The 27,272-nt window shown below is 46.3% G+C and overlaps 2 protein-coding genes across 5 annotated transcripts in view; both read right to left on the reverse strand.

The window, feature by feature from the left end:
- Nucleotides 1-27,272, reverse strand: part of LOC111071018 (hemicentin-2) — a 79,061-nt gene that overhangs the window by 42,639 nt on the left and 9,150 nt on the right. The window lies entirely within an intron of this gene.
- Nucleotides 8,896-9,854, reverse strand: LOC111071069. The gene is made up of 4 exons (XM_022362185.2): nucleotides 9,784-9,854; nucleotides 9,645-9,713; nucleotides 9,455-9,583; nucleotides 8,896-9,395 (listed from the first exon to the last, which is right to left on the reverse strand). The coding sequence occupies exons 1-4, from the start codon at nucleotides 9,814-9,816 to the stop codon at nucleotides 9,015-9,017; spliced, it is 612 nt and encodes a 203-aa protein (XP_022217877.2). The 5' UTR covers nucleotides 9,817-9,854; the 3' UTR covers nucleotides 8,896-9,014.

Here is a 27,272-nt window from a genome sequence, read left to right on the forward strand (position 1 = left end):
CTGTCATTAACATAAACTACTTCCGCTGCGCATGTAAGTATGCTACATTTTTTTAACCCGTCTTCCGGCTCCGCTCCCTTCTTTCGGTTCTTTCCCTTTCAAAGTCCCAAGCTGCATTTGTCACGCCTTCACCCACACCCACACACACACCCACACACACACACTGGAAAAGCGGGCAATTATGAACGCTTCACAGCATGCCGGCCATTTGCTTATCTCTCCCTTAATGCCCCCTGCCCCTTCCACTGCCTTCCACACCCTTCTTTCATTATCATTTGACTGCCTTTTCCTTACCCTTTCCCGCGCTTTCTTTTTTATATATATTTTTTGTACGCGTAGCGCGGAGAATTTATGTTAATTGCTGGCATGTTGAATATTTTCTCCGCACTTGCACTCAATTACACCAATTACAGGTGGAAAATTACACGCGCTGCTTGCTCAAGATAATGAATGTGGGGCCTTGTGGGGGGAGTGGTAGCTGGGGGCTGTGAGCTGGTAGCTGCAAAGAGGTGCTGGCTAGGAGGTCAGGGCGTGCCTTGCAACTTTAGGTTACCTAATGATAGAGGAGGCATGCGCCAGCTCCTTGAGACACTCCATTTACTCCAGCTGGAAAAGCGTTTAGTCAGTTAGTCAGGACGCAAGTCATGGCTTTTAAATCCACTGACAAAAACACCTTTTAATTTCTATCATAAAAACTAAGAAAAATGTTTAAATTCTTTGAAAAATTCAACCACAAATACTACAAAATACCAATTGAAAACTAAACAAAGAGAGGAATTACATGGGAATATAGAGGTTGGGGGAGAGGAGCAGAAGTAAGAAGGGGAGATAGAGACAGACAGAAGAGGTGAGAAATAGAGTGGGAAAGAGTGAGAGACGCTTATAAAAATACCAACGAAGAGCGCTGCAGAAATACTAAACTGCAGTGTTCGCCTCCAAATGAAACTCCCTTAGAAATTTCTTCGAGTGCATTACCCCAAAGAATTGCTTTAATATCGAAAGGTCAAGGCTTAATTGAAGCCTTTTGGCTTTTTAATTGCTGTTTGCCGGAGCTCGGTCACAAGTTGTCATCGCTCACAATGGTGGCTAGGGCGGGAGGGCGCCTCCGCTTATCGACCTTTGTTTGGCTGTCAACTCTCACTTTTCATGGGTGTGCTTGTGTTTTCCCAAGCAGTTGTAGTTGGAGTTGGGCTGGGGCTGGCGCTGGCTTTTCCACGATATATTCTCGTATAAATGTTGGTATATGAAAAAAATCGAATTGCGTGTGGTGGAAAGGCAGCACGTGACTGGCGTTAGCCGGCCAGCAAGCAAATGGCTCTCCGTGTCTCATATTTTGACCCACCAAATGCTGAGCCCCATACACAGATACACCACCCCTCCCATCGACACACACATGCGGACATTCACTCACGCAATGATTTATTACGCGTGATTGGCGTGATTGCCACTTTGCTGCCTTATTTCAGCTTCCCCGCTCCAACCGGTGCGCTGCGGCTGGTGTGTGTCGCCCAGTTCCCGTGGCATGCCACCGAGTTCCGCTTAGTGTTGCTGTTGCTGTTTGTTGCTGCCTTTTGGGGACCTTTTATCGGCTTTTGTATAAATTGGCTTTGTATTTCAATTACGTTGGGGAGCGGCGTGCCACAGGCTGCTCTCTCTGATATCAAATACGTTGCATGACGAGTCCGCTGGTATTGCAGTTCCGCGCCTGATTTATACGGCCTAAACTTAACAAGTTTTCCCAGTCTATGAATACTTTTTCACCGATACAGCAAGAGCGAGAGAGAGGGTGGTAGAGAGGGGAGAGTTCCATGTAATTTTTGCGTGACCAAACAAACGGCGCTCCACTTAATTGAAACGCATTGAAATGTAAAGATTTGCCTCTCCACAAACCGCTGGTAAATAAAAACAGGAAAGTAAAAGTCCCTTGGATAGCCGAAGCATGTAATACCCTAAGGGAACGATAGGCCGTCAGAACTGAGGGACTGTGCATATTCTCAGTGGGTCTGGAGCTCGTCAAATATCTAGTCAGACCCATGGTACCCCCTGCAGAGTGTACAATAAAGCAACGCCGCAAAACAACGGCAGCTAGAATAAATAAAACAGGGAAAAGCGTTGCCTATTTGCATGGGGCAAATAAAAATATTAAAAATAAATAAGAGCAGCGGAGAAATTTGAGCTGAATGCCTAGGAATGGATGCCTGTGGAGACGCATCTGTAGTGCTGCTCCTCCTTTCAGTCAAAGGCAAACCGACAACAGCTGAGCCGGGACCAGGGACAGGACCAAGAGCAGGACCAGGACCAGGACTAGCGCCAGCTGCGATTGCAGTTTTAGCTGCTCCTTCTCTGCTCCTCCAGCTTCAAGTGCGTGCCGCTGAGTGCTGCTTACAGGATTGTTTCTGCTGTTCCTGCTGTTTGGCTCGTGCCTTCAAGTGGCGTTGTTGTTTAGTCTGCTCTGTTCCCCTTACCCCTGCCCATGCTACCAGCTCTCTCCAGCTCTTTGAGAGCTTTACGTGCCTGTGCACTGCCAACAAGGATAACAATTACTCTAGCAGCATGTCCGCCATTCTGCGCTGTCTCATCTGTTTGATGCCACGCTCCACGCTCTTCCCACTCCACCCCATCCGGAGTTTTCGTTTGGGTTTGGTTCGGGGTATGGATGCCTCTGTTTGTTGTGGACTTTAGTTGTTTTATTTATTCTCAATTGTTTAGCGCTTAAATGCTTTAAATGCCTGTTTAAATACATTTTGGCATTGCGTTCGTTGTGTACGCTTTTTGAAATGCGTGTCCGTGTCCCGTGATGAATTTTGTAGTAAGCTTTTAGCACCGGACCGTGCTCCTCGTGCTCGTGCTCATGCCTACCCCAGGGAGCCTCCTCCCAAGCTCCTTCTGCTGCTCTCAAATATGTCAGACGCACATTTTGGTGTTTCCTGCCCCATCTCTCATGGCTCTTGCTATGGCTCTGGCTCCATGCCCCTTGGCTGTCTAGTGCCAGGCGGCTGCTGCTGCTGCTGCTGCTGTTTACTTTTGATGATGCATTGCAGCGTAATAATTTCACGTAGCCGTCCACGGCACGCAGCCAAAAACGACAAATGGCAGTGGAAGAGTGGGCCCTGTGTCCAGTGGCGGGGGTGAGTGAAAGAGTGGACCTTGGGGCAGGGATCAACTGGGTCAACTGGTCGCGGATGGGAGGCCGGGGCCTCCTAGCATCTGGTCAGTTATAAAATGCTGTTTGGGCTGTTCTTCAAGTGTTGGCCACCCCCCCCTCCAAAAGCGACATTACTCATACGCAACGTGGTCCAGGGAGGACAAATTCTAAGCCGTTTTCTGCAGTTTAGCTTTCGTTAGAGGAAAATTTAAGAAAAAAAATTCCCAGCTGGGAATCAGGGCTCTCACTCACTCAGCTTCCATTCATAGGGAGAGAGAGAGTGGCACATGAATTCCCAGTACAGAGGGGGGAATCCACCTCCTTTGTTGGCAATCAATGAAAGCAATTTGTGAATCTCTTGTGCAATTCGGGGACATACAAACGAGCTCAAGGACACACACTCATGTACTCGCGCGCCCACGTCCACGCCCACTACCACTCTCAAGGAGGAGATATCCTGGAAAAGGTATTGGCAGATACGAAATCTTGTATGCAAATCAAATATGCAAGATGATTTGTACATTTTTACCAAATGTATTATATATAAAATACGGCAGGATACACAGGGGGGAAAACCACCCCACCTCTGGCCACCCGTACGGCAGCCGCAACAACAGGATTCTAGGGCTTAAACTTTTTAAACCTGTTCCACATCATCGCCCCCTGGAAATCCATTCCCCCTGCTCGCCATTCTGTACCCCAAGCAAGGTGCTAAGCAAACATGCAAGCTGTGAGGATTATAAAAAGGAGGCAAAAGAAAGAAGGAAGAAGGGGCGAAGGAGGCAAGCAAAAAGGATGTCCCAACAACACAGGCAACAGCAAACGCGCAAAGCGTTTTTGGAACAACAAAACAGCTGAGGACCCTCCGCCCCAGCCCACCCACGGCCAGAGCCGGAGCCGGAGCCAGAGCCAGACACACTCCTCCATCACCCTTCACGGAGATCCCATGTCCTTGGGTTCGTATGTGCCTGGTGCCGGTGCCGGTGCCTGGCATCCTCTACCCTCTACCCTCACCATCTACCTACTTAAGCATAATGATATATTTAGCTTGCCAAGTGATTGTTATTTGATATTCAACAGATTTCTCCTCAGCTTTTGCTTTTGCTTTTCCTTTTCCTTTTTCCCTTTGTCCGTTTTTGCATGGGGCGCGCAGACATTATGGGGCCGCGCCTTTTGTTGAGGTTAAATCGATGCGTGCTTGTATTATTTCATAAGTTTATGCACATACAGGACACACACACATACACTCCTTAGAGCTGTGTGTGTTTAAGTGTGAATCACTCATGTTTTACTGGCCAACGCTGCGTATGCGTAACGTCAGTCAAACCCCGTCAGTTTTGTTGTCTGACAAACAGCATACTTGTACGTAAAGAGGGCAAGCCATCAGAGTTCTGTTTGACAAACAGCATATGAAAAGTGATTTGTAAATTGACAAAATAGCCCACACTTGACACACACACTTAGCCCAGTCCTGTCCTGCCCTGTCCTGTCCACCCACTAAACTGTACCTTATTGAGGGGTTGTCCCACTGTTTTACCCCATTTAACCCACTCTTTAGAGCTGTCCATCTGCATGGCCCCAGTCCACATTTTCGTTGGACAATAAATGACACGTTTTGTCGTTTACATTTTTCATATTTTCATAGCTCATTGACTGGCACGCGAAATGGTTTGCAACGAAATACAACAACATGCCATGCCTCTTGCCACTGCTGCCAGTGCTGCCAGTGCTGCCACTTCTGCTACTTTTCCCCATTGTTTGACACTCGAAGTTTATGCATTTATTTGTAGCAGGCGGCATTCGAGTCCTGAGTTCTGAGTCCTCTGAGTCCCGAGCCCTGTTCTCGTTGATTTATTGTATTGTACTCTCGCTCCGTTCCCCCCATTTGTAATATTTGTGTCTGAGTGTTCCACTTGAATGGAAATGGTGTGTGTGTGTGTGTGTGTGTGCGTGTGTGTAGAGAATTCATATGGCAGTCGAGTGGCCACTCGAGTTTATGTATGTAATTTTTATTATAATATATGTAGGACCGCCTTCAACTGCAGCCCAAGCGAATGTTTCATATCATTTCATATCACGGTCTAGTGCCATCGATCAGAAAACTAAAGATACCGCTTTAAAGTCCCAAATAGATGCCAAAAACTCTGGTCTGGTCGGGGTCCGGTCACAAACAAACAGCTAAGCGTCAGCCGTTCAAAAGAGTAAGCCCCGAATGGCACACTAAATATGCAAAAAGGTTCGGGGATTTACCTGCCACATGCGAGGCAATTAAAAGCGGAAAGCGAGCGCACGGGCCAGGATATGGGGCTGATTAAGGATTGGTCCGGGGGTTGTTTCAGGATACGGGAATGGTTCGGTTTGGTTCGGTTCGGTGGATGGTTGAGCTCTGGTTTTGGCTTTGGCCTGTGACAAATACGCGGCCATAACAATTCATTTAGATAAATCAGCAGCTGTGGCTGTAGCAAATGAAGCCATTACTTCTGGTTCGTGTGGGCCTCGAGGCACACAAAAAGGTCAATTAAAAGTGTCCTCGTTTGAGTCCTGGGACGTTGACTTGGACTTGGACTCGTCTACGATTTCAAACAACTTTGTTGCAATGGCAATCAACGCTGCCATTCAGCCATCTGATTATGGCCCAGACAAACAATGACAGTAGATTTCAAGGCTCAGTCCCCAGTGCTTCATTTTCTGTTGCTTATTAATTAAACTGATTAAATTTGAGGTTGCGTGCCCCGGCTGCCCTCGGCTGCAATGCCACTACTGCCACTTCCATTGATTGGCCGCCAATCAGGGACAGAGAGAGCATTGGGCTGAGGGTCCAACACTTTGTCTCAAATTAATACGACTTTGGGAAAGTTCTCATGTTCATGGGAGCATAAACATAATTCGAGCAATAATAATCATGAGCACTGCCCACTGGCATACCAAGGGCAAACAAACACACGCAAATCGAATCATTTCATTAGACACACACACTCTCTCCACTCTCGATTCTCGACTTTTGACTAGGTCTCTGATTGAGTGGCTGACTGATTGAGTGATTGATTAGTGGGTGGAGTTTAGGCTGTCATTTCTACGGGATTTGTGTCCTGTCAGTGAAGCTAATCTTGAGGAACTCCTCCTGGCCTGCACTTCATTATACAATTTACGAGACTTTTTGAAGGGTGGGGCGGGCAGAAAACTTCTCTTACCCACTCTTTGACGTCTACTCCTGTTTGTAACCCCGTTCTTTGTGGCAGCTCATACCTCTTTCCCCCCATTTCCCCTCTCCACGTGTTTCAGTCTGTCAGTGTCTCTCTCTCTCTCTCTCTCTTCCAACCCCGTTTTCTGTTGCAGCTGTCGAGGACTTGAGCACGTTGTCCCATCTCTCGTTTAGCCACGACACGGAGACACATACATCTCTGCTCAACCCCTGTGGGGCTGCTCACTTTGTTGCGCGTCTTTTGCAGGCACTTAATGCGCTGTTCCACCCACTGGCTGCAACCATCCCCACCCCACACTCTCTTTCGCTATGCAAAAACAATGGCGTGGGTACATGCCACATGGAGATAGAACGACAAGAGCGACACAGACACAGACACACAGACACAAGGCAAATTTCAGCACGGAAGCGGAAGTCATTGTTGTCGCACAATGGCGAACGCGTCGCAATTATAATAATTTTGATTGCATACCCTGCCGCACCAGCCCCTCTACTGAGTCTGCTTGTACTCAGTCCCCCACCCCTATACAGTCTGTCGCACTCTTTAAGCCTGTTTTTGTTGATGGTGCAGTGGCAGGGAATGAATTATGCAACCATCTGAAGGGGGTGGTGCCACTGGCACTGGCACTGGCACCACGTGTGGGCATCATTTTTTATGTGTTTGTTCGCCAGCAGCGCTTTTGAGGCTCTTTTTTTTAATTACGAGCACTAGCCGGAGTCTGAGAGGTAATAGGAAGAGGGTGGACAGGTGGGCTGAGCGACAGATAAGTTGAGGGCACTCCCAGTCAGCAGCAGCAGCAGCACACAGAAAGCATCGCCATGTCTCATGTTTGTTTGCAATACCAAACTAATTAGCTGCACAAATAAGCAATTAACTGGCGAGAAAGTGAAGAGAAATGGGAATGGGAATGGGAAAATGAGAATAAGATATGGGAAAAGCAGGGAGCACGATCAGAGTATGGGAAGAGGTTCAAGCGGTGGTCACTTAATTACACAAATTATTTGCCACAAAAACCTCAAGTTGGCATCCTCCCTCCCACTGCCCATTGCCCACTGCCCATTGCCCACTGCCCATTGCCCACTGCCCATTGCCCCACTCAAGTGCACCCAAGGACATGCAGCCGACCAGAGTAGTGTTCTTCTAGATGTAATGAGAGTACCAGTGTATGTACGGGCCTTGGCCCCTTGGTCCTTGGTCAGCAGTTTGACCATCGCAAAAGAAAAGAAAACAATTTTCTTGAAAGCTTTGATTTGACTAAGTAAACTGGAAAATCCCGAAGTGCCGCAAGAAACCGAAGAGGAGAGACCAGCAGGGAGCGACTGCCAGCAAGGATATACACGGTCAATGGAAGGATAAGAGTGGAGCAGATGATGGGAAACAACTATCATTTGCTTTTAATTTGACTCGAGGGCGTAATTAAAGAAAAATGCCAAGGAAAGCCAAAGTCCTTTGATTGTCAGCCTGGGGGTGGGGATGGGGGTGGGACTCTGGTAGCCCGGTTGCCTGCTTGCCAGCTTGCCAGCCAGGAAATGCAAATCAGGACAAGGAACAGGGAAACACAGCGACGAACAGGCAAACACAGGACAGAGATGGATGATGGGAGAACACACAGAGATACACAGATAGAGAGAGAGAGACACACACACAGAGAGTGTAATACGTTAATTGTTTTAAGAAAACAGGCTGAGACTGCATGTCTTGGGAGGACATAAATCCCGTTTAACCTGACGCTGCAAAGCCAGCACCGGGACGAGTACGAGTACGACGACGAGGACGGACTTCCTGGCACCATCCACTGGACTAACACATAAATTTTACTCCTTTATTCCAGTTGCATAACATGTCCTGCGACACTGACAAAAAAAAGAAAAAAAAAGAGAAAGAAAGAATAACCGAAGACAGACGGACAGACGTGTTATATAGAAAGGCAACTTTTGCTGCTGACTTTGCTGAAGCGGAGATGGATATGGCAGTTGGTAAAGTGCTCGAATAGGTGGTACCCAGTATTGGCCAGGAATTTAAGCTTTAAATTCGGCATGAATATATTTATTTGGGAGAACTCTGCTTGCCAGGGTTCGGCCTGATACTGATCCGGTATTCTGGAGCTATCTAACCCCTTGGTTAGAGCAACCACAGCATACCCTTCTTCAATCCACAAGTAATGTGAATGTGTGTGGCTGTAAAAAAAGTGCCAAAAAACTAACAAGTTTGACGAAGCGAAGGGTGGGCAGTGCGGAGCGGAGCGGTGGGTGTCTGGGGAGTGGAGCAGAGCAGAGCAGCATCAGCATCAGCAGCAGACGAAGTTATGCAAAGTCAGCAGAGGACATTGACATGTGTGAGCATGTGTGTGTGTGTGTGTGGTGTGTGTGTGTGATTCAATTTGCAGTTGTGACACTGCAGCAGTACGATGGGAGACGGGAGCCGGGAGACAACTGCCACCCCCAGCCTTCACCAGCTCGCTAGTATTCCGAGCATAAAGTCAAATTGCCATATTTCATCTATGACTTTTATGACTTTTTCTTTTATTTTTCCCTCAACACTTTTTGCCAGGTCTGAATTGAAATTTTTCTATGCAGCAGTCAGCCGCCAACGACAACTTTATGAACTTTCACACACATTTTCAGTTTTGCAGTTGAGTTCCATTCTCCACACACATCATCCGAATTCTAGCCAAGATTCGATTCAATATCGCCGACACACTGTGTGAAATAGTTCCTCGCCAGGCGACACTCATCGGTGTCCAGGTAGAAGCGACTGGGGCACTTCTGCATGGCCAGCATTCGCACACAGATAGTGAGCTGCAGGGCAAACGGGTTGCACGGCTCCTCGATGAATTCAATATCCGGCAGGTGGAGTGTGAAGCGACCCGCATGCAGCGTGCGAAATATCTCACACTTGTTGTACGCATCCATCATGAAGGGCACAGACTCCAGCTGCGGCTGTGGCATTATCTCTTCCAGGCTGTGGCGTATGTTGGCCAGATCCAGGCGGTATGGCGGATCTGCATCGGTATAGCCAGAGCCTATATAGTTGCACTCCTCAATGCACTTGAATCAGATCGGGGAGATCTTACATGATGAAGTACTTCTAGCCATGTGCTGCTCACCATATTGATCGTGTAGAGTTCGGCAAAGTTGAATCTCCTGCCTGAGGGCAAGTTCAGAGTGCTTTTGCATTCAGCATTTCCTTTGTCCAGGCTGGGACGTGTTAGCTGACAGCATCTGATCGATAAGTCCTAATTGAAATGGGCCCAGACTATGAGAAAAGATCCCTCTGCTTGGTAGACTCTCACTTACGGCTGCCTTTTTTCTGTCCGCCTTGCAGTTGGTCTCTCCACCCATTAGCGAACAGAGCCAGATCAGCAGCTAAAAGTCGTAATTTCAGACTATATATCACTGATATCTGCATATGTGCACATACATATATCCAACTCACAATTTGCAGCAACAGCAGTACCCACATTGACATTTCAAACCGAACTGAATTCACAATTTGGAGTCGTAACATTTGACAATTAAAATAAATTGAATTAATTTTTATTATTATTCAAATTTTTGAGCCATAAAGCCGTTACACCTTCAGCTCATTAATGTTGACCCCACGTGGAGTTAAATATATTTATTTGTATGCTGACAAAAATGAAATCCAATACCGGGAAACATGGCCGCCTGGCCACAGGACGTCTTGATTAATTACGTTGGCACGCCATCAGATTACGTATACGCCACGTCTGGCAGCCTCAAGGTTGAAGCGCTGCTGACTTTGGGGTTAATAAATTGTTTTGCGTTTGTTAACTAAATTTTGATTGCCCCAGGAGGCGGTGGGCGAAAGCGTCAGCAGTGGGCGTGTCTGCCGAGCAACACTCTCGCTTTTTCTTTTCTTTCTTGATTTATTGATATGCTAATTGAGCATTTGCACGTTGCCCGTTGACTTGACTTGGCATTGGCTCTACACTTAGCTCTTGGCCTGGCTTCGCTTCCCCCCTCTTTTTAATGGCCGAAAGAGTGAGTGTGTGTGTGTGTGTGTGTCCATTGGAAGTTATGAGCCATGGCACGCCATTTGCATGGCGGCGTGTTGTTCAAATTAATTGTAAATGGTTGTAATTTGCTGTTGCCGTTGCCGTTGCCGTCGCCGATGTTCGCTTTTCGCTTTTACAGTTTAATTGCAGCTCCCAGTGAGAGGGCGCGAACTTGGACTTTGGAGCCCAGTAGATGGTAAATGGTGAATGGAGGTGGTACATGGTATCCATGGTGGCGCATCGATGGGCGGGGCGGGGTGGCCTAGGCTTAATTAATTTATGGCCACGGCCAGGAGCGCTTGTTAAATACACGTCATTTGAAGTTTGAGCGTGTTTAACGTGACGTATGAGTGATTTATGTTGATGGAGTGCACATTAAGCGTCTGTGGAGGCAGTTTAACTGCCAAAGAGTCATCAATTGAGTCGATGTGCAGCCCACACCCACTCTCCTGCACTATTGCGTGCACACGATATCCTTGTCATTCTGAGAGGGAAGGAATGGCCAAGGAGTAAACACTCCTGAAAGCAGCTTAGCGGCTCTGCCCTTTTCGGCTATATATATAAGCATCATATAAACGATTTTCCATGTATTTTTAGTGAATTAATGACAAGGCAAATATTTGATGGCACATAGCGTTGGGCTTTCGCTTTTGCTGGCATAATTACTTAAATACAAGTGGCAAAGCATTTCGGTTTGCTGTTCCAGATTCGAACTTCTAATGAAATTATTATGCCCCAATTTTATACACTGCTTCCTCTATGGGTTCCACTTAATGGGGAGCGAGTCATGGCATTTGGAATGAATTTCTGCGTTTAATTTGAATTCGATTTAATTGGATGACCACCGAAATCTATGGAATTACTACCTTTTTTTTTCCGTTCAGTTGACTTTAATCAATGACTAAACTTAGCATTCCACAGAAACTTAGTTTGCTTAAGCTAACTTTTTGCTTTCTTTTATTAACAGAAAAATGTGTCAAAGAATTCCCGTGAATTTAATGGCTTGCTGAGAAGAGCATCCATTCTCCGGCAGCTGTGTTCCCTCAACAACTTCTCCCCCAAGAGTTGGTTAGTTGTGCACGCAATTTAATTATATTTACTGGATTTTTACCCTCTTCACGTCGTTCCTCTGTGTCTGTGTGTGAGCGTCGAAAATTAGTAGGAAATTGTTAATGCGATAACAGAACAGATTTTCCCAGAGAGTGTTGTGTGTACCATGCAAAGCTCTTTTGGCTGGGTTTCCTTGGCAGCCAGGCCTGCCACACCACAAGACAGAAAAAAAAGAGGGAATCGTTGCCTAGCGGAGTGTATGGGTATTTTCATTGTGCCAGAACAGATTTAAGGTAAGTCCAACTTTAGGCAAGAGGAGCGCAAGAGGAGCGTAGCCAGGACATGGTACATAAATCGTTGGCACAGCTCCCGCCCGAGTAGTAGTAGAAAGCTCCAAGAGCTGAACACACGTTAGCAAGTGAGAAATTCCATTGAAAATGCATTTGCGGTGGCTATAAAGAGAAAATGAGGGGTGTACCGGGGCAGGGGCACTGGAGGAAAACGCTTTTGGTTTGGTTTCGGTTGGCAGCTAAATTAAAGACGCAACTCACGTGGTTACTGGCCAACAGCGAGGAAGATGGGCTAAGAGGAAACCAGTGGCTGTCGCTTTTTCTCCGCACATAAATCAGTTTTAAATGCGTATAAATAAATTGGCCAAAAGGTGTCAGAGGAGAGAGCCAGTAGGGGGTAAGTGGTAGTGGTAGTGGTGGTGCCAGTGCTGGGGGGAAGTGCAGTCTTCGAGGCTAGGTCACGGTCTGCACCGCACAGAGCGCACAAAACCCAACTCCCAGCTTAATCCAAACACTTCGTTTTGACAATTTATGCGCGCTGCTTGCCAGGAGGGGATCGACTTTGCTGGAAAAAGGGGATTGTGAAAGAGGGGGCAGAAAGGGTGTCTGTGGAAAGTGGCAAGGACGAGCGCATGTGTCGTCATGTTTGTCTTGTATACTTGGTTATTTATTTAAGCCTTGGCTAGGGTTCTCCCACATCCCCATACCATAGCCCCCATACCCTGTCCCCTGTTACCATCCACGACGCATCCACTTGGTTGCGTTTAATCAAAGGGATTCTCGTTGCAAAATTAAACTAATTTAATTTTTATCGTTGTACAATATTTGCCTACTTCTACTCTCGCTTCCTCTGCCCTTATCCATCTACCCAACGGAAAGCGCGCCTTATTGAAATTTCATAGTCTAATTTTGAGCGCAAATTAAAATTTAATTACGCGCCTTTTTGGCGCGCCGCGCGCTAGCTTCGGTTTCCGTTTCCTGTTCCCCTTCCCCTTCCACTTCCAATTCCCGCTCTCATTTCTGGGTTCTCGTTTTTGCAGGTCGATTGGCTTAATTGGAAATACTCTCACTCCACCCAACCCCCCTCTCTCGCCATGTAACGCGCGCGTGTGTGTGTGTGTGTATGTTTGGTACTTTGATGCCTTTGACAACATTTATGTTTTGGGTCCCGGGATGCCTCATTAATTTTTAACTCTTTGCCATGGGCAAAACATTTATCTACCCTCACGGGTAACAAAAATTAAGTCATTCCACAGCATTTTGGCGCCACTTGACAACCCTTTACTATGTTTCCATGAGGATATGAAACAAATACAGCAGCACAAAATGCTGAACTTTAATTTGCAACCAAAACCAGAATATAGCACACGGAAAAATAACAAATTTTCCCGCCACAGTCGAGTGTAGAGAGTATATATGCCAAATGGAAAGTTTTTCCAGATGTTTTTGGTTGCATTTCAAATTTTTTGTTGTTTTCAGTTTAGTGTTAGAGCGGTGCAAGAAGCCTCCGCAGGGGGAAGGTGGGACGGACGACTGGGGTTGTTGCAGGGTCACACATGAAGAACTTTGAAATTAAAATGATTTTCAGTTGGCTGCCAGAGGAAGCGCAACAAAATTTTTCATTTTATGCCAAATTAATTGTCTACCCAAATGCAACAAAATTGAGTGGAATGTGCTTGGTACTTTGCCTTGCTGTGTAAAACTCTTACCATCCCTTTCTGTATGATACTTGCTATCTCTTTCTGTGTGGCTTTACTTCTGCCTGTCTGTTGCTTGTATAGTCTCATTAGCCTGCATTGCTTTTAATCAACGTTTTATTGAATTAAACAAATTTGTTTCTAATTTGGGGCACAGAAACCGTCTCCACTGCACACACAGACATGCCACATGCTCCATGCCGCATGGCCCCTGCCCCATGCCCTATGCGGTGCTCCTATCCCTTAGTTGGGGTCTCTATTTGGGCAGTGGATCATATTTGCCAGCAGTGACAGAGCCAACATTTGGGTATTTACATGGATGGAGGATACAGAAAGGTACTGCCCCTGGCCCTGGGAGATGGTGGGGCTAGGAGCTGGGCTCTGCCAGGAGTCTGTGTAGCAAACAGACAGAAACGAACTTCATCAGCAAATTAAATCTTTGCTCTGTCCAAGAGTGTGCTTCCCGCCATCCCCATCAGCAATCCCGATCCCCATGAAGAGTGCCACATAGTCGCGTATGTTTTGTTCTGTTCTGTGCTGTAATTTGGTGACAGTTGCATTATTTTCCCGATGAAATTCCATTGCAGCCACGTCACTCATAATTATGTCCCAATGCCACTTTATTAAATAAAGAAAAAAACACAACAAACAAAAAAAAACGCGAGAGAATTATATGTATGTGATGCGAGCGGAAGTGAAAAAAGAAAAGTTATCAGCATTGAAACTAATGAATTTCCATACAATTTTTCCGCTTTTCCGGCAGCAGCAGCAATCTATCAGGCATTTCCCACCACTGCACCGGGAAAACAACGCCACTCCGCTGGCATTGCAATGCATTGTCCGCTCGCATCTAGTATGTTGACATTGACAAGTTGGCAGGCGAATCGAAATGTAATCAATATCCAATATTTGCATATGCACCCCAAAGACCAGACCACCGTCTATGTAGTATGGGAGAGGGGGAAGGAAATTGAAATGCAGCTGCAACATAAAATAGTTGTCAATTTTGGCTGGAATTGACAACAAAACAAATTGAAAAGAAGTGGGGGCCCCCACCCGCACTATAAGGGAACAACCATTCGGTTGATCGGTGAGGGAATACCATAGATAATACGTACCCATATGCATCAGTTTTCCCCTCCCAACCCGCTTATAATTGTAATCAGTGTTTGCAATCATTTGCGTCATTTGCCGATGGAAATGCACACGCGGCCTGAAAGTATGCAACGGTTTTCATGCAACACTTCCTGCGAAACTGAGTATTCGTGCAACTCAATTGTGCTTGCCGCTGCCGCGATGACCCCACCGCTCCGCCCATCGCTCTGTGACCTTACAGGCCCCCTCAACATGTGCCGGAATCTGTGAGGAGAAGTTGGGGTGAGGTATAAAAAAAGAAAACACACAACGCCGCGTACTATGAAACAGCTTCAACATAAAATTTTACGAGTCGTTTACACAAATAGCAACACTGTTGCCAATAAACGCCGGCCGCACAGCCCTCCAGACCTCCAACTCCTACACCTACTGGACAGGCCATTCCCCTGCCCTCCCTTTATGGGGCCCGACAGAGCTGGGGTGTCCGCATCCTTCGTTCGTTTTGCAATTTTTATATTGTTCCAAAATGTTTTCGTTTCAACGCTTTTATATTTATTTTGTGCACACAAAAAAAATTGTTTGTAGCACCAGACCCAGATCACACTCCCTCCTCGCACCCCCCACTCTGCTGCATTGCATTGGAATTGTAAAGGGGTAAGAGCAAAAGTGCGGTGGGGGGTGCGGGTTACACAAGAGGGGGGGTGCAGATGTGTGCGTGTTGTGTTTGCTAAAATAATGGATTTTTATGCGCATTTGTTTGCACGATGTCGGCGACGGAAATGGGAATGATAAAGGGGTGGTGAAGCGAAGGAGGAAGCAGCGGAGGAGTGTGGCAGCAGCATTGGCGAATCTCTCTCCGGCAATGGCTTTGTTCTCGCTGGCGTATTCGCGAAAATGATTGGGAAAATCAGTAAAGTGAAAAAAAAAAGGAAGCCGCCTGTATGCTAATGAATTAACGAAGACGGCATACTCTGGAAGAGTTTCATGATATAAATATCAGTGAAGAATACATTTTTTTCTTAATTGTTCCAGCTATATTCAGTGCACTGCCTTGGGATGCTTCTTGCTTTGCTTTTTGCCTTCAATTGACACCCAAACAAGCAGCAGTAAGAGTGCCGGTAAACCCTCTCCTCCAGAGGGTACACCAATTGAAGAAGAAAGCGTAGTAAAAATTCATACAGATGATTCATGGGCTCATGAGTCCCTGTACGTGTGGCGGTGTGCGTTGCTGTGTGTTCGAATGTGGAAGCAAACAATTGAATGCTTATAGCATTGACTTTTGATTGGCATTATGGGTGGAACGTGTACCCTTGATAAAAACGGGCACAATGAAAGCCAGGAATACAATGAATGAATCAGTGAATGTATGAATGAATGGAAAAGGGCAATTAAATATTACACATACGCATGGTGAGCCGCTACTTCAGGCCAATTGTCAACGTAATGCCCTTTAAAATGGGTCAAGAAGCTGCTCGAGCATCTCCAACCTTGAGATGTCACTCTACTACAGGGCAAAAGAGAAAGAGAGAGAGAGAAGCAGCTAAATCAGAGTGAAAGGGAGGAGGGCTAAAAGCAGTGCACGACTTCACCAACTAAGCGCCATGGCCCATGCAAATATTTGCCCGGGGAAAACAAGAGAGCAGCAAATGAAAATGGCAAACAACAAGTAGTGCAAGTGCACAAGAGGTCGGCAAGGGGATTACTCCTCTCCACCTCTCCTCCTGCACTCCCATTTGCCTCTGTTAACACTCAGTTCCAAAAATGTGCTCACGTAGCTACCGAGTGGGGAAATCGCATGTTAAAATAAATTTCACGATTTTCAGAGGGAGTAAAGTATGAGAAATTTACGTGTAAGCTCACTTGACTTAAGCCGGGATCTTTATTTCAAGTTTTTTCTGGGCAAGGGGTATGCTGTGTGGGGGTTGGGTGGCTGTTGCCACAGATTTGTAACCCTTGCCACATGGCCCGTACAACTTATTGCAACAAATTCTGAAATCGAAAATCTTCTCTTGTGGGAGCAACGACCGCAGATCATAAAATATTATTTTATGGCCATCTCATAGACAAGGCACAAAGTGATAACGGTACACACACACACACACACACACACACACGCAACTACAAATGGCTGCCCAGGACATAAAAGGCATCCCTGGCACACACACACACACACACACACACACACACACACATACATATGTGGATGTGTGCACCCATTCACGTGCTCACTTTTTGGCATTTTTAGCGTTACCTTTTTCCTCCTTTGCCTTTGTCAACGATGTCGTTTTGTGCGGCTTTCACCTAGTTTAACTCTCTCTCTCTCTCTCTCTTTCTATCTATATCATTTTTTCTACCCCTCTCATTCAGGGGTTTCCATCTCTTTTCCCCCCTCCCCGCGTTACTCTGTTAATAGTTTGCCTTGGAAAAGAACAGGGGGAAAACCTACATTCCCCCTCTCCATTTTTTCCACTTTTTATGGGAATTTCGCTCGCGAGCTTCTTTCGTTGGTTTTTCTAGTCATCCTCTTGCTTCTCCTGCTGCTATCTCTCCCTCCCCCTCTCTCTCGCTCTCTCTCTGTCTATCTCTTTCACTCGTTTTGGTTTGAATTTGTTTGTGTCACATTTTGTTGTCGTTGTGTTGCGATTATTTTTATTATTTTTATTTTCTTGACATTTTTAGTGAGGCTTTTCGGAGGCTTGGCTCCATGTGAGTGCGTTTGTGCCACTTTGTCACATAGTTCTCATGTTTTATTTAGTCCCTGCTCTGACGAGTCGATGTCCTGCCATCCTTCCTGGGCAGGAGGGTGACGACGCACTACGAACCGATGTCCTTTCCGTGGATGAGGTTGGGGCTGGTTACTGTTTCAGTCCTGTAGTTTATGTGCTCCCCACTGGAAACTGGCAACTTCATCCTTTACAACTTTGTGGGACGTCCCGAACGCGCACCTCACTCATATTTTTTATGGCCTCTCGCCCATTGGCTGAAGATATCCTTGCAGCTACGGAGCCCAGAGTTCTGGTCCTGTCCGGCATATCGTTTTCCCCGACCACGCCCCAGTTTTTAATTACTTATCAAGTTTTAAATGTCCGCTTTTCACAGGCAACTGGCTTTTATTGGCCGGGCATTTGGCTCTCCATTGTTTGTCTAGGCGATTTAATGTCCTGGGCTCGGGTGCTGGTGCTGGTGCTGGTTCTGGTTCTGGTCCTGGGCTTTGGTTCCGCTCTGCTACTTTCTGTCATAAAATTATTTATGTCCTTTGGGCGTAAAATGCGGGACTCAGAGCGGGGACTGTCTGCGATTACGCTGACATTTCTTCGCCTAATTAAATGTTAATTTCAATTGAATGTCCTGATTTGACAGGACTCGCCACCCACCCCAACGAAAATCCCAACGACGCCAAAGCAGAGGAGAATCACCGGCAGCAGCAGCAGCAGCTGTACAACAAGTTGCTTCTTTCTACAAGATGCTGTAGGACAAGCGCAGGATGCTGTCTGTAGTTCTTGCCAAGGACATGTCCTAGTCAAGAGTTGTATTTAAAAGGATTATGCACTCGTGTGTGCCACTCAGGCGGGGGTCTCCTTCCCCTTACAGGAAATGCATTGTAAGCAGTCGTCGTGCTCGTCGTCGTCTTCTGGCTCTGCTTCCAAGATAAATTGCCCCTCAAGTGCAAAACAATTGAACTGACAGCCAAGCCCAAGGAACACGGATTCAGGATGTAGAAGGAGGGGCAAGTGGCTGCTGCAACATCTGGCTGGAAGGTGCCACTGGAGAACTCGAGTCGCGACAATGCCGGCGGCGGCCAAATAAAAAAATAAATAAAAGAAAAACTACCAAGGGGAGCAGGAAAAACAATTGCACTCGGCAGCAAAACTTTTATTGAAAAACATTTTAAATGTATAGAAGTTTGTTTGTCCGTTTGTTTCAGCAGCCCTCCCCTCGTCACCCGTCGTCCCCTTTTGGCACGGTTTTTCATTGGCGGAGCGAAAGTTTTCAGCTCAAAACCAGGGCAACGTTATACATCATGTGTGTGTCGTATGTGACATACATACAAACACACAGTCATATATGCAGTCAGGAGTCGGACACGGAGTTGCACTCGGTATGCGGACACGGAGTCAGAGTCCACTGATTGGACAGGTCCACAATACTAGTATGCGGTGCATTTGCCACGGTTAAATTCCATTTCCATTTGGGAATATTGTTATTTTGATACATAATTTGATTCGATTTGATTTTCGGTTTTCATTTGGATTTTATTTGGTATTTTTTCTGCTGACTTTTCACATTCTCTTGCGTAATTTTCTGATTAAATTAATTTGTGCACTTGGAAGCACTTTTGTCCTTGCTGTCTTTCTGTCTGTGTCTGTCTGTTTGTCTCTCTGTCTGTCTGTGATGGAATTTAATTTATGTTTCTGTATAGAAAATGGTCATAAATTTTTCCATTTCAACATGCTGCTGCAGCATTATTTATGTGCATATACACAGACATATGTGAGTGAGTGTAACATTTGGCTTTTATCTTTAGCTTGGCTAAAACTTCTATGGCTTGTCCACAAAATTGTGTGGGCAGAATCAAAGACCGATCAACATGAACTACTTTTCGATTTACATGCAAGACACTTGGCTAATCCGGAACTGAATTCTGTGTCTGTATCTGTATCTGTATCTGTATTTGTCTCTTGGTTGTTTGCCTCCTCCTCTGCATCTGTCTCTGATTTCTTGGCCATGTTCTCCACACATTTGCATTGTGCATTGCCTTCATGTGGTTGATACTCTTTCAGGTGCCAGTTACCCAACTGGCGGTTGCGGCACTGGTTTCAATTTTTTGTGTGTGTGTATTTCCCTGTTGGTCCTCGTCCCCCCTCTTGTTGGCCTGGCATTTGGCCAATTGTGTGGCATCGGAACCTGCTGAGTGCGGGGACAAACAACATGGAGCCGGGAAGGACTAAAGACAGATATACGGACGTACTACTCCTTGAGTTGGCTTTCCTTTTTGGCTCCCTTTATTGTTATTCGTTGCCGTTTGCCGTTTGCCATTGCCCCATGCCATTTGCCGTTGCCCAAGGAAATGTTTGTCTTGGTGACCAGAGAGCGAGACCAGACCCACTCTCATCGAAATGCATATCGAAGGGTCAGTCTCAGTCTCCTTCATTTCTGTATTTCCCAAAGACATTAATAAGGCAAAGATAAACTAACCGAAAAGAGCATTAAAATTTACTTACTGACTTAACCGACCATAAACAGAACGCCAGCCAGTCAAAGGCGGCGGCAAGGCAAGGAGAACGCAGAATGTACGAAAGGAGAGAGTACGGAATAAAGGATAACATCTGACCTACTGTAGCATACTTTACGGCTGACATTTGGTGAAAGAGCAAAGGACGAGAGACGAAAGCCGAAAGAGAACACCCCCTGGAGGGACAGGTGGCGATGGCTAAGGTATATATTCAGTGGAAGGCAAGGAAGGCAGTCAGACATTGCTTCAGTATCCGTACCTTACTCGCAAGCATATCCTGCTCCTCATCGTCATGTTAAATAGACTCACGCCGCGCTAGAGCATGAGCACATGAGCCTCTCACATGGAAATCCTTTTTAATAGCAACCGAAACGAAACGAAAACGTAAATGAGGTTACACATTACACAGACGCAACGTGAGCCTCCGCCGCACAGCGACTGCCCTGGGTAAAGTCCATTTGCCCCCGGCGATAAATTAGCAGCAACAAGGGGAACCAGGAAAGAGGATCCAGCTGTTGGCAGGAAGGCTAAAAGAGAGTAGTATGTAGTACGTACCCGTCAAAGCGGCTGTTGGCCAGCGAGCCAGTTGGTCGGTGAGTCAATGAATGGAGTGAAATTACTTAATGGTACGAAATTGTACTTTGCTTAATTACTTGGCCACTGATACCACAAACACACACACCCACACACACACAAACAGAGACACACGGAAACACACTCTCATGCACATGGACATGTTCAGCAAAGCTCACTCTCACTCTCGCTCTCCCACATACGTACACATGTCATTCATGTTCTCAGGCTCGAGGTCGGTCTCGGCAAACGTAGTCGTGGGTGCCGTAAAAACAACTTTACGTATTTTGCAAAGCTCGTAAACTTAAGCCCGCCTGTGTGTGTCAGTGTGTGCCTGTGTGTGTGCGTGTTTTAGCCTTGTTTATGACTTGCTTTCTTTGGCCCAAGACTTAAGGTCCCTTTCCCCACCGTGTCTTTTGTTGTTGCTTAAATAATTTCTAGCCCGCAATTTAATTGGCAGCATTACGTACGCGCCATGTATGACATTTTAAATTGTTTATGAGCCGCACAGAGAGTGGGCTGCAAGGGCAATGCCACCAGCAAACACTGTTCAAGGAAGGTCCCTGCCTCTCCCCTTATTGGTTAATAGAATAAAGCCCAGTTTTATCTGTCCGCCGGCTGCTATTCTGTCGGTTTTCCAAGTTAATTGCTGAGAGAATTGCTCCCTGCCTCCCTGGCATGATTTGCTTGGGGCATTTGGGTTATCACTTTGGGGTTAAGTGGTTCTGGTTTAATTGGCAAAAGTTTTTTGGCAAACGGCCTCTCGATGTCCCGCTTGTTGCGTTGTTGTCGCCCCCGCCCCCGCCCCCGCCCACGGCCAACGACCAAACCACTTCCGCTTGCATTTAGCGGCGGTTTCCGGTCTGTTCAACGTACCCTATCGCTCTGCCTCTGCCTCTGCCAATCCCTCTCCCTCGGCTTTACCCTTGCCCTTCCTTCTCCCAGAGCTATAGCCTATGTGCAAATATTTGTTAACTCGAATGGGTTGGGGCGCTGTGTACGTTCGGGTGCCTGGTTCTGTTGGCCTCTCCGTAGGTGTTGTTGTGACATTGTTTGTACATGATTTGTTATACGAAATGTACACACACACACACACACACACACAAGAGGAGCATCCCCCAGCTGTCGTCTGACTGTCCCCCAGCCCAGCCGTCCGCCCGCAGTGTTTGTTGAGGGATTCGAAAATATTTTAATAATCATGCAGTGCATTAACTCCCGACGCCCCCTTGTAATTGCATTATAACAATGTTCGGTGTTCTGTGCGTTCTTTGCCCGCCAGCCTCCTAATCAAACAAACATGCAACATACAGAGTGCAACCAGAGGGTGGGGGGACAGCAGTCAGGGTATGCCAAAGAGAAGGTAAAACAGAGCTCCAGTACTCAGTACTCATGCTCCCTTACCTCTCATTAAATATACCCTGAATTGAGTGTTGGGGAAATAGATGGAAAGAGTGATGGAGAGGCTGAAATATGCCGGAGAGAGATGCCCATCAGAAAGAGAGGGCCAGACTCGGACGGAAAGAGACACAAGCAACCCCCCTCCCCCACCCAATGTCTGGCGGCGGCATTTGTGCGTGTGTTCCACAATTTAGTGAATTATTTAGGCCTACCCAATTGGATGTCATTGCTGTCCGTTCATTGTGCCATTTTATTAGTTTTCGAAATTTGGGTTAATTAAAAATTTATTTCCCAGCTTTTGTTTGGTGCGTGGTCGTACAATACATACATATGTATGTATGTATGTTTGTCTGCATTATGCTTATTCCATATGCCAAATGGAAATGTCCTGGTTCCAATCCCAGTCTCCAGTTACCAGTTACCAGTCACCAGCCTCCGGGCTGCTCCTTCTGCTGTCTCCCTTGCTGTGCAAATGTTGCAAAGCGCAATCGATTTTGCATTTTGGTCAAATTTATGGCGCATTCATATTGAAATAGCTTTCGGGGGAGTGCCAGGCAGTGCTGGGGCATTACAACTCCCTTATCGGGGTAATTAATATGAATTCATTGCAAATGTGTTGCATACTTAAGGGCTTGTCGGAAAAGACACGGATACGGTGGCGGACAAGGACAGGGACAGGGGCATGTCCATATTTATGCGATCAATTTGCTGCTGAATGGCGGCAGACAGCCAAAGACAGACAGACAGACAGGCAGAGAGACAAATGCAAAATTCTCTGGCAGTACGGCAGAAGGGGAAAAAAGCATTTTCCAGCAAATATCACAAATCAGCAATGGCAAAGTAAACGGCTAACAAATATTTATAGCCAAAGGAAGGAGCGGCAAGTGGATGGAAGGACGGAAGGACGCCTGCAATATTTATTACAAGTTGCATTCAGTCAACAAGCACAATGGCTGCCAGGCGAAAACAAACAGCTGAACGACAGGAAAGGACAGAGCTGAGTAGAGCAGAGCAGAGCCGAGCTGTGCAGTGCAGTGCAGTGCAGGGTACAAACATCTGGCAGTCTATTGCCATTCAAGAATACTCCAAGACGAAGACGAAGTCGAAGTCGAACCCTAACCCCAGTCTCGAACCGAGAAAGGGGACAGGGGCCAAGCAAAGGCAGTCTGCAGTGGAGAGAAATCATTTAAATAAAAGTCAATGTCATGCCATGTAAAGAAGACAGCGAATAAATAGTCGCAATGTGAAGAGGAGTCACAGTTGCAGGCAGACGCACAGATGGAGTCAGGATCATGCCCGGAATGTCTTTCCTAAACATATGAAATATCTAGCGTGTGTGTAATATCGCTATACAGCGAAAATTGTCTAAGAAATGGAATTGCAAAAGGAAGATGAAGCGGGCACGACGCTAAATAAATGTCTTTCCCAGATCCCTCTGCCCCTGGTACCTCTACAGCCCCTAGGCAAATCTCAGCAGAAAGCTGGTAGACATTTAATTTGGCATAAAAATGAGCCACGCTGACAGATGGCTCTGGCCCCCTCAGAATGACGAAGGCGGCAAGCGGTAAGCGGCAAGAGCAGGTAGTCCTTTTGGCCAACCAGAAGGATGCTGAGACTGCTGGCTTCTAATGTGTTTTCGTTTTATAGGCTCATTAAATTACGCTTTATTGCCGTTAAAATAAAATATTATGTGATAAAAATGAGAGGAGAGGAGGTATTTTTGCCCACACAAAGGCAACGAGAATTTCTGTGCCTGTGTCAGTGCCTTTAAGTGCTTTATAACCATAAAGAATGGAGGGCATTGATACGAAGCCAGAGACACGAAACCTGATGCTAACGAATGCAGTCTGCAGTTCCTTATGTAGCACGAAAATTGCCATAAAATGGGAGTGCAACAAATCTAGTTTCCCTGACGACCCAATTTTCCTCACCTCACCACACCACACTACACCCGTGTGCTCCCTTGGATAAATGTAGTTCTCCGCTTTCACGCTTTTTTGTTGTTTTTAATTATTCCACTGTTGTTGTTGTCTGGCCTGTGCCTGTGCCTGGGCCTGTGAGCTTTCCCTTTCCGCCTCTCCTTTTTTCCATTTCCATTTCGTCGTTTTATTTTGGATTTTGTCGGCTTGTCACATTTGAATGAAATGAATGAATGAGCCGTGGGGATGGTGTATCCTTTGGGCGCTGCACTTTGCCGGCAGCAGAAAATGTCAGCCAAACTAATCGGATTAGTGGGTCGGTCGGTCGGTCGGTCGCTTGGTTGGTAGTTCTCCTTTTTGTCTCGTTTATTTTCCGCGTGTGTTTTTGGGTGTGACTGATGGCTCCTGGTCCTGGTCCTGGTTCACAGACATAGTAGAGTCGACTCTCTCGCTCGTTAGCCCAAGTGACCCCCATTCGAGGGACTCGGCACGTTTTAGTGTAATTAAAAAGATATCCCATGCAGACAGATCCCAGTCGGATCTGCATACATATATGCGAACAGGGACACCTTTAACGCTTCCGGGCTCTGTACAGATTTCTGTCACCCCAGGCAGCACTCTTTTGACCCGACACGCTTGGCAGTCGCCGCAGGAGTAAGAGGACGGGACGTTCGTTCGCCACACCAGGAGGCGGCAGAGGCGGAAGTAGTTGTCATTTCAAATGGCGAAAGGAACATAATTTTTGACATATGCGATTACAAAACTTGCAACGAACCCAGGACCATAACATGGCTAAAACGAAACAAAAAGCTACAAGCAATAAAATGAGAAACCGCGCCAAAGCAGGAGCCAGGGCAGGAGCTGGGAGCCAGGGCCAAAAGCACATCAATCAACAATGGTATGGGAAGAGGGGACGGATGTCGGAGCCAGGGGTTCAACTCTATTCTGTTCTCTGGGCAGGATGTGAAAGGATAAGCGTATTGTGCGAAAGAAAGTGTTGGCTCTCCCTCTCTATCTCGCTCTCTGTCTCTCTGTGTGTATATGCACTGCTGTTCTCCGGTTGTTTGTTGTAAGTTTCATGCCGCACTGACGACCACAAAATACCTACAAGTCACGGTAGTCCGGAATAGTGCTTTATAGGGGGGAGTATGGTATGGGACCGACACCGGCACCGACCCCTGTATCAGTGCTTCCTTCCGTTGGTTCGCTGGCAGTTGGTGGGTTGGCAGTCAGTCAGTTAGAGCGACAGACAAAAACACGAACATAAATATAAAATACTGTGTTTGTGTGTGAGTGTGTGTGTGCGTGTCTGTTCTGTCCTGTCCTGTTCTGTTCTGTCTGTCTTTCTGTTTGCGGGTTGAACAAGATTAAAGTGTTGCCAACTCAGGGGCAAAAATCATAAAAAAGTAGACCAAAGGAGTCGAGTCGAAGCAGGGAGTACTCTTACTGTGTAGAAAGTATTTTTATAGTCCCAAGGAATAGCAGTACTTTGGCTTTCGTTCTTTTCTTTTGTTGAAAGTCCACAAAGAACCAACCATTTTTCATTAATATTTCTGGAAGTACATTTATGCAGTTCCTGCCTGCTATTGTAGTCTATAGTTCATTGCTTTTGGAAGGGTATGCTGCAAAAACAATAGAAACATGATTGAGACGACTTTCGAAGGCGCCAGTGTGGGGTGTGTCCTGTACATTGTTGCCGCAACACAATTAAATGTGGCAATTTCATATTTAGTTTCCTGTGTGTGTCCCGGCTCTGATTAAGTTGCAGGGGACACAAACACAAAAAACACACACAGAAAAATAAAGGCAGGGATATATCGCACTAGGTGTGGGATTGGTAGAATCCTGCAGAACGTACCCCCCAATAGCTGCCAGTGGAGTCCACAATTAATCTCTTCAGAGTGGGGGTGGGGAAGACTCGGACTCGGACTCGGACACGACACTGACAGCCCCAGTGACACTCTCTCACACACAAGCAGAGGGATCTGTGACACGCTCTCAAACACACACACACACACACACATACAGCAGACATGCAGACCTACAGGCAGAGGCAGGAGCACACACACACACCCACTATCCCACAGGAGGAGGAGGAGGAGGAGGAGGCAGGGGGAAGGATATATATATGGTGGGTATTATTTTATGGCTCATGGTAATTACAGGTGTCGCTATAATAAATTATCTTTGAATTTACTGTTTGTCGTTCTCATCGTTGTTCGTTGTTCGTTGTTGTAGTTGTTCTCGTTGTTTCTGTTGGTATTGGTTCGTTGTTCTTGTCAGCAGAGCAGAGAGGAGTCTTGTCAGCAGAGGAGCCCTTGGCCAGTGTATATGTGTTTTTGTGTGTATGTGTGTGTGTCTGTGGGACAGGATAATTGGCTGGCCAACTGCTGTTGCTTGTGCCCTTGTCCCTGTGTTGTACGCTGCCGCTGTCGCTGCGGCTGCTGCTGCCATTGGCAGCTCGCATGGCCTGGCATTGATAAGCTTTATTAAAAAGGATAATGAGCCTGTGGTTGTAAGCCTGAACATGTGACTGTGTGTGTGTGTGTGTGTGTGTGTGTGTGTGTGTGTGGGTGGGTGTCTGCCCCGTTTGTGTAATGTGGTTTTGTAGTCCCAGTCCAGGGTAAATTAAAGAGAAGGTACAGAAGTGAGAGCTGCAGATAAATACTTATTGCGAGAGATAGAGATAAAGTGGCATACGAGTATATCCACCTTATCGTTTTGCTGAAATATACCCTGCTCCCAGACATACATATCTCTGTATTTGTGTGAGGGCAGAGCTCTCTCCTCTCTCCCTCTCTGTACATGTGTCCATTATAAGTTTCACTGTTGTTTACGAGTTGTCGGTTTTCCCCCATGATGTTTCCCCGTAGCCGTAGCTGTTGTCCCTGTGGCTGTAGTTGTTGTCCTTGTAGCTGATGTTGTTGTAGTTGTTAATAGTAGTTATGAGTTAATGGAGTTTTTTTTGTTCCCGTGTTTGTTGCCTTCCGTTTCCATTGTTATTTTCGGATTATTATGATTACTTTTGTTTCGCCGCATAATCAAATTAACTGAATGCCGGAGCCGGAGCCGGAGCAGGGGCCAGGCCATTGCTGTTCCCGACAAGCACACGATTCTTTTTTTTTTTGTTCTTTCATAATTTTTTACACTGATTTCTTCGTAATGGATGGACGGTTAACCATCAGCCCCCTGGTAAAGAGCCTTTAACGCCCTTATAATTGCATAATCATGGAATAAGTAAACCTTTCATCTTTTGGGTGAAACTTTTTTCATAGGGGATACGTATGGAATGGAATTGCGGAATGGGTAAATCATTTATCGAATAAATATCCTCCCTATTTTTTGGTAGACATTTTTCAGAGGGGAACACAACTTTCTTAGAATACCTGCCATCTCTTCCGTCGCAAAGTTACAGAAAGTTCCCTTAAATGACTTTTTGATGCCCCTGATTTCGATATGATTGAGCCGAAATAAAGTTCTCTGCACAAAAAACGATCAATGGATGACTGGGCGGCCGAGCTGTTGCCGCCAAAGAGTTCTCTAGTGAGTTCCCTGTTCATTCCATGTAAATATTTTCCCTGTTTTTGGCCACTCTTTGGCCCAGTTATTCGTAGTTCTAGCCACTCTTGGTGGTTTTCGCTATTGATTTTC

This window comes from Drosophila obscura, unplaced genomic scaffold, assembly GCF_018151105.1.
Source record: "Drosophila obscura isolate BZ-5 IFL unplaced genomic scaffold, ASM1815110v1 contig_4, whole genome shotgun sequence".
NCBI classification, from domain to species: Eukaryota; Metazoa; Arthropoda; class Insecta; order Diptera; family Drosophilidae; genus Drosophila; species Drosophila obscura.

Coding starts and splice junctions, on each gene's coding strand:
- LOC111071069 (XM_022362185.2), bottom strand. CDS start 9,816: ATGTCAATGTGGGTACTGCTGTTGCTGCAAATT. Junction 9,584..9,644: donor CGGACAGAAAAAAGGCAGCC/GTAAGTGAGAGT, acceptor CATTTCAATTAG/GACTTATCGATCAGATGCTG. Junction 9,396..9,454: donor AACTCTACACGATCAATATG/GTGAGCAGCACA, acceptor ATCTGATTCAAG/TGCATTGAGGAGTGCAACTA.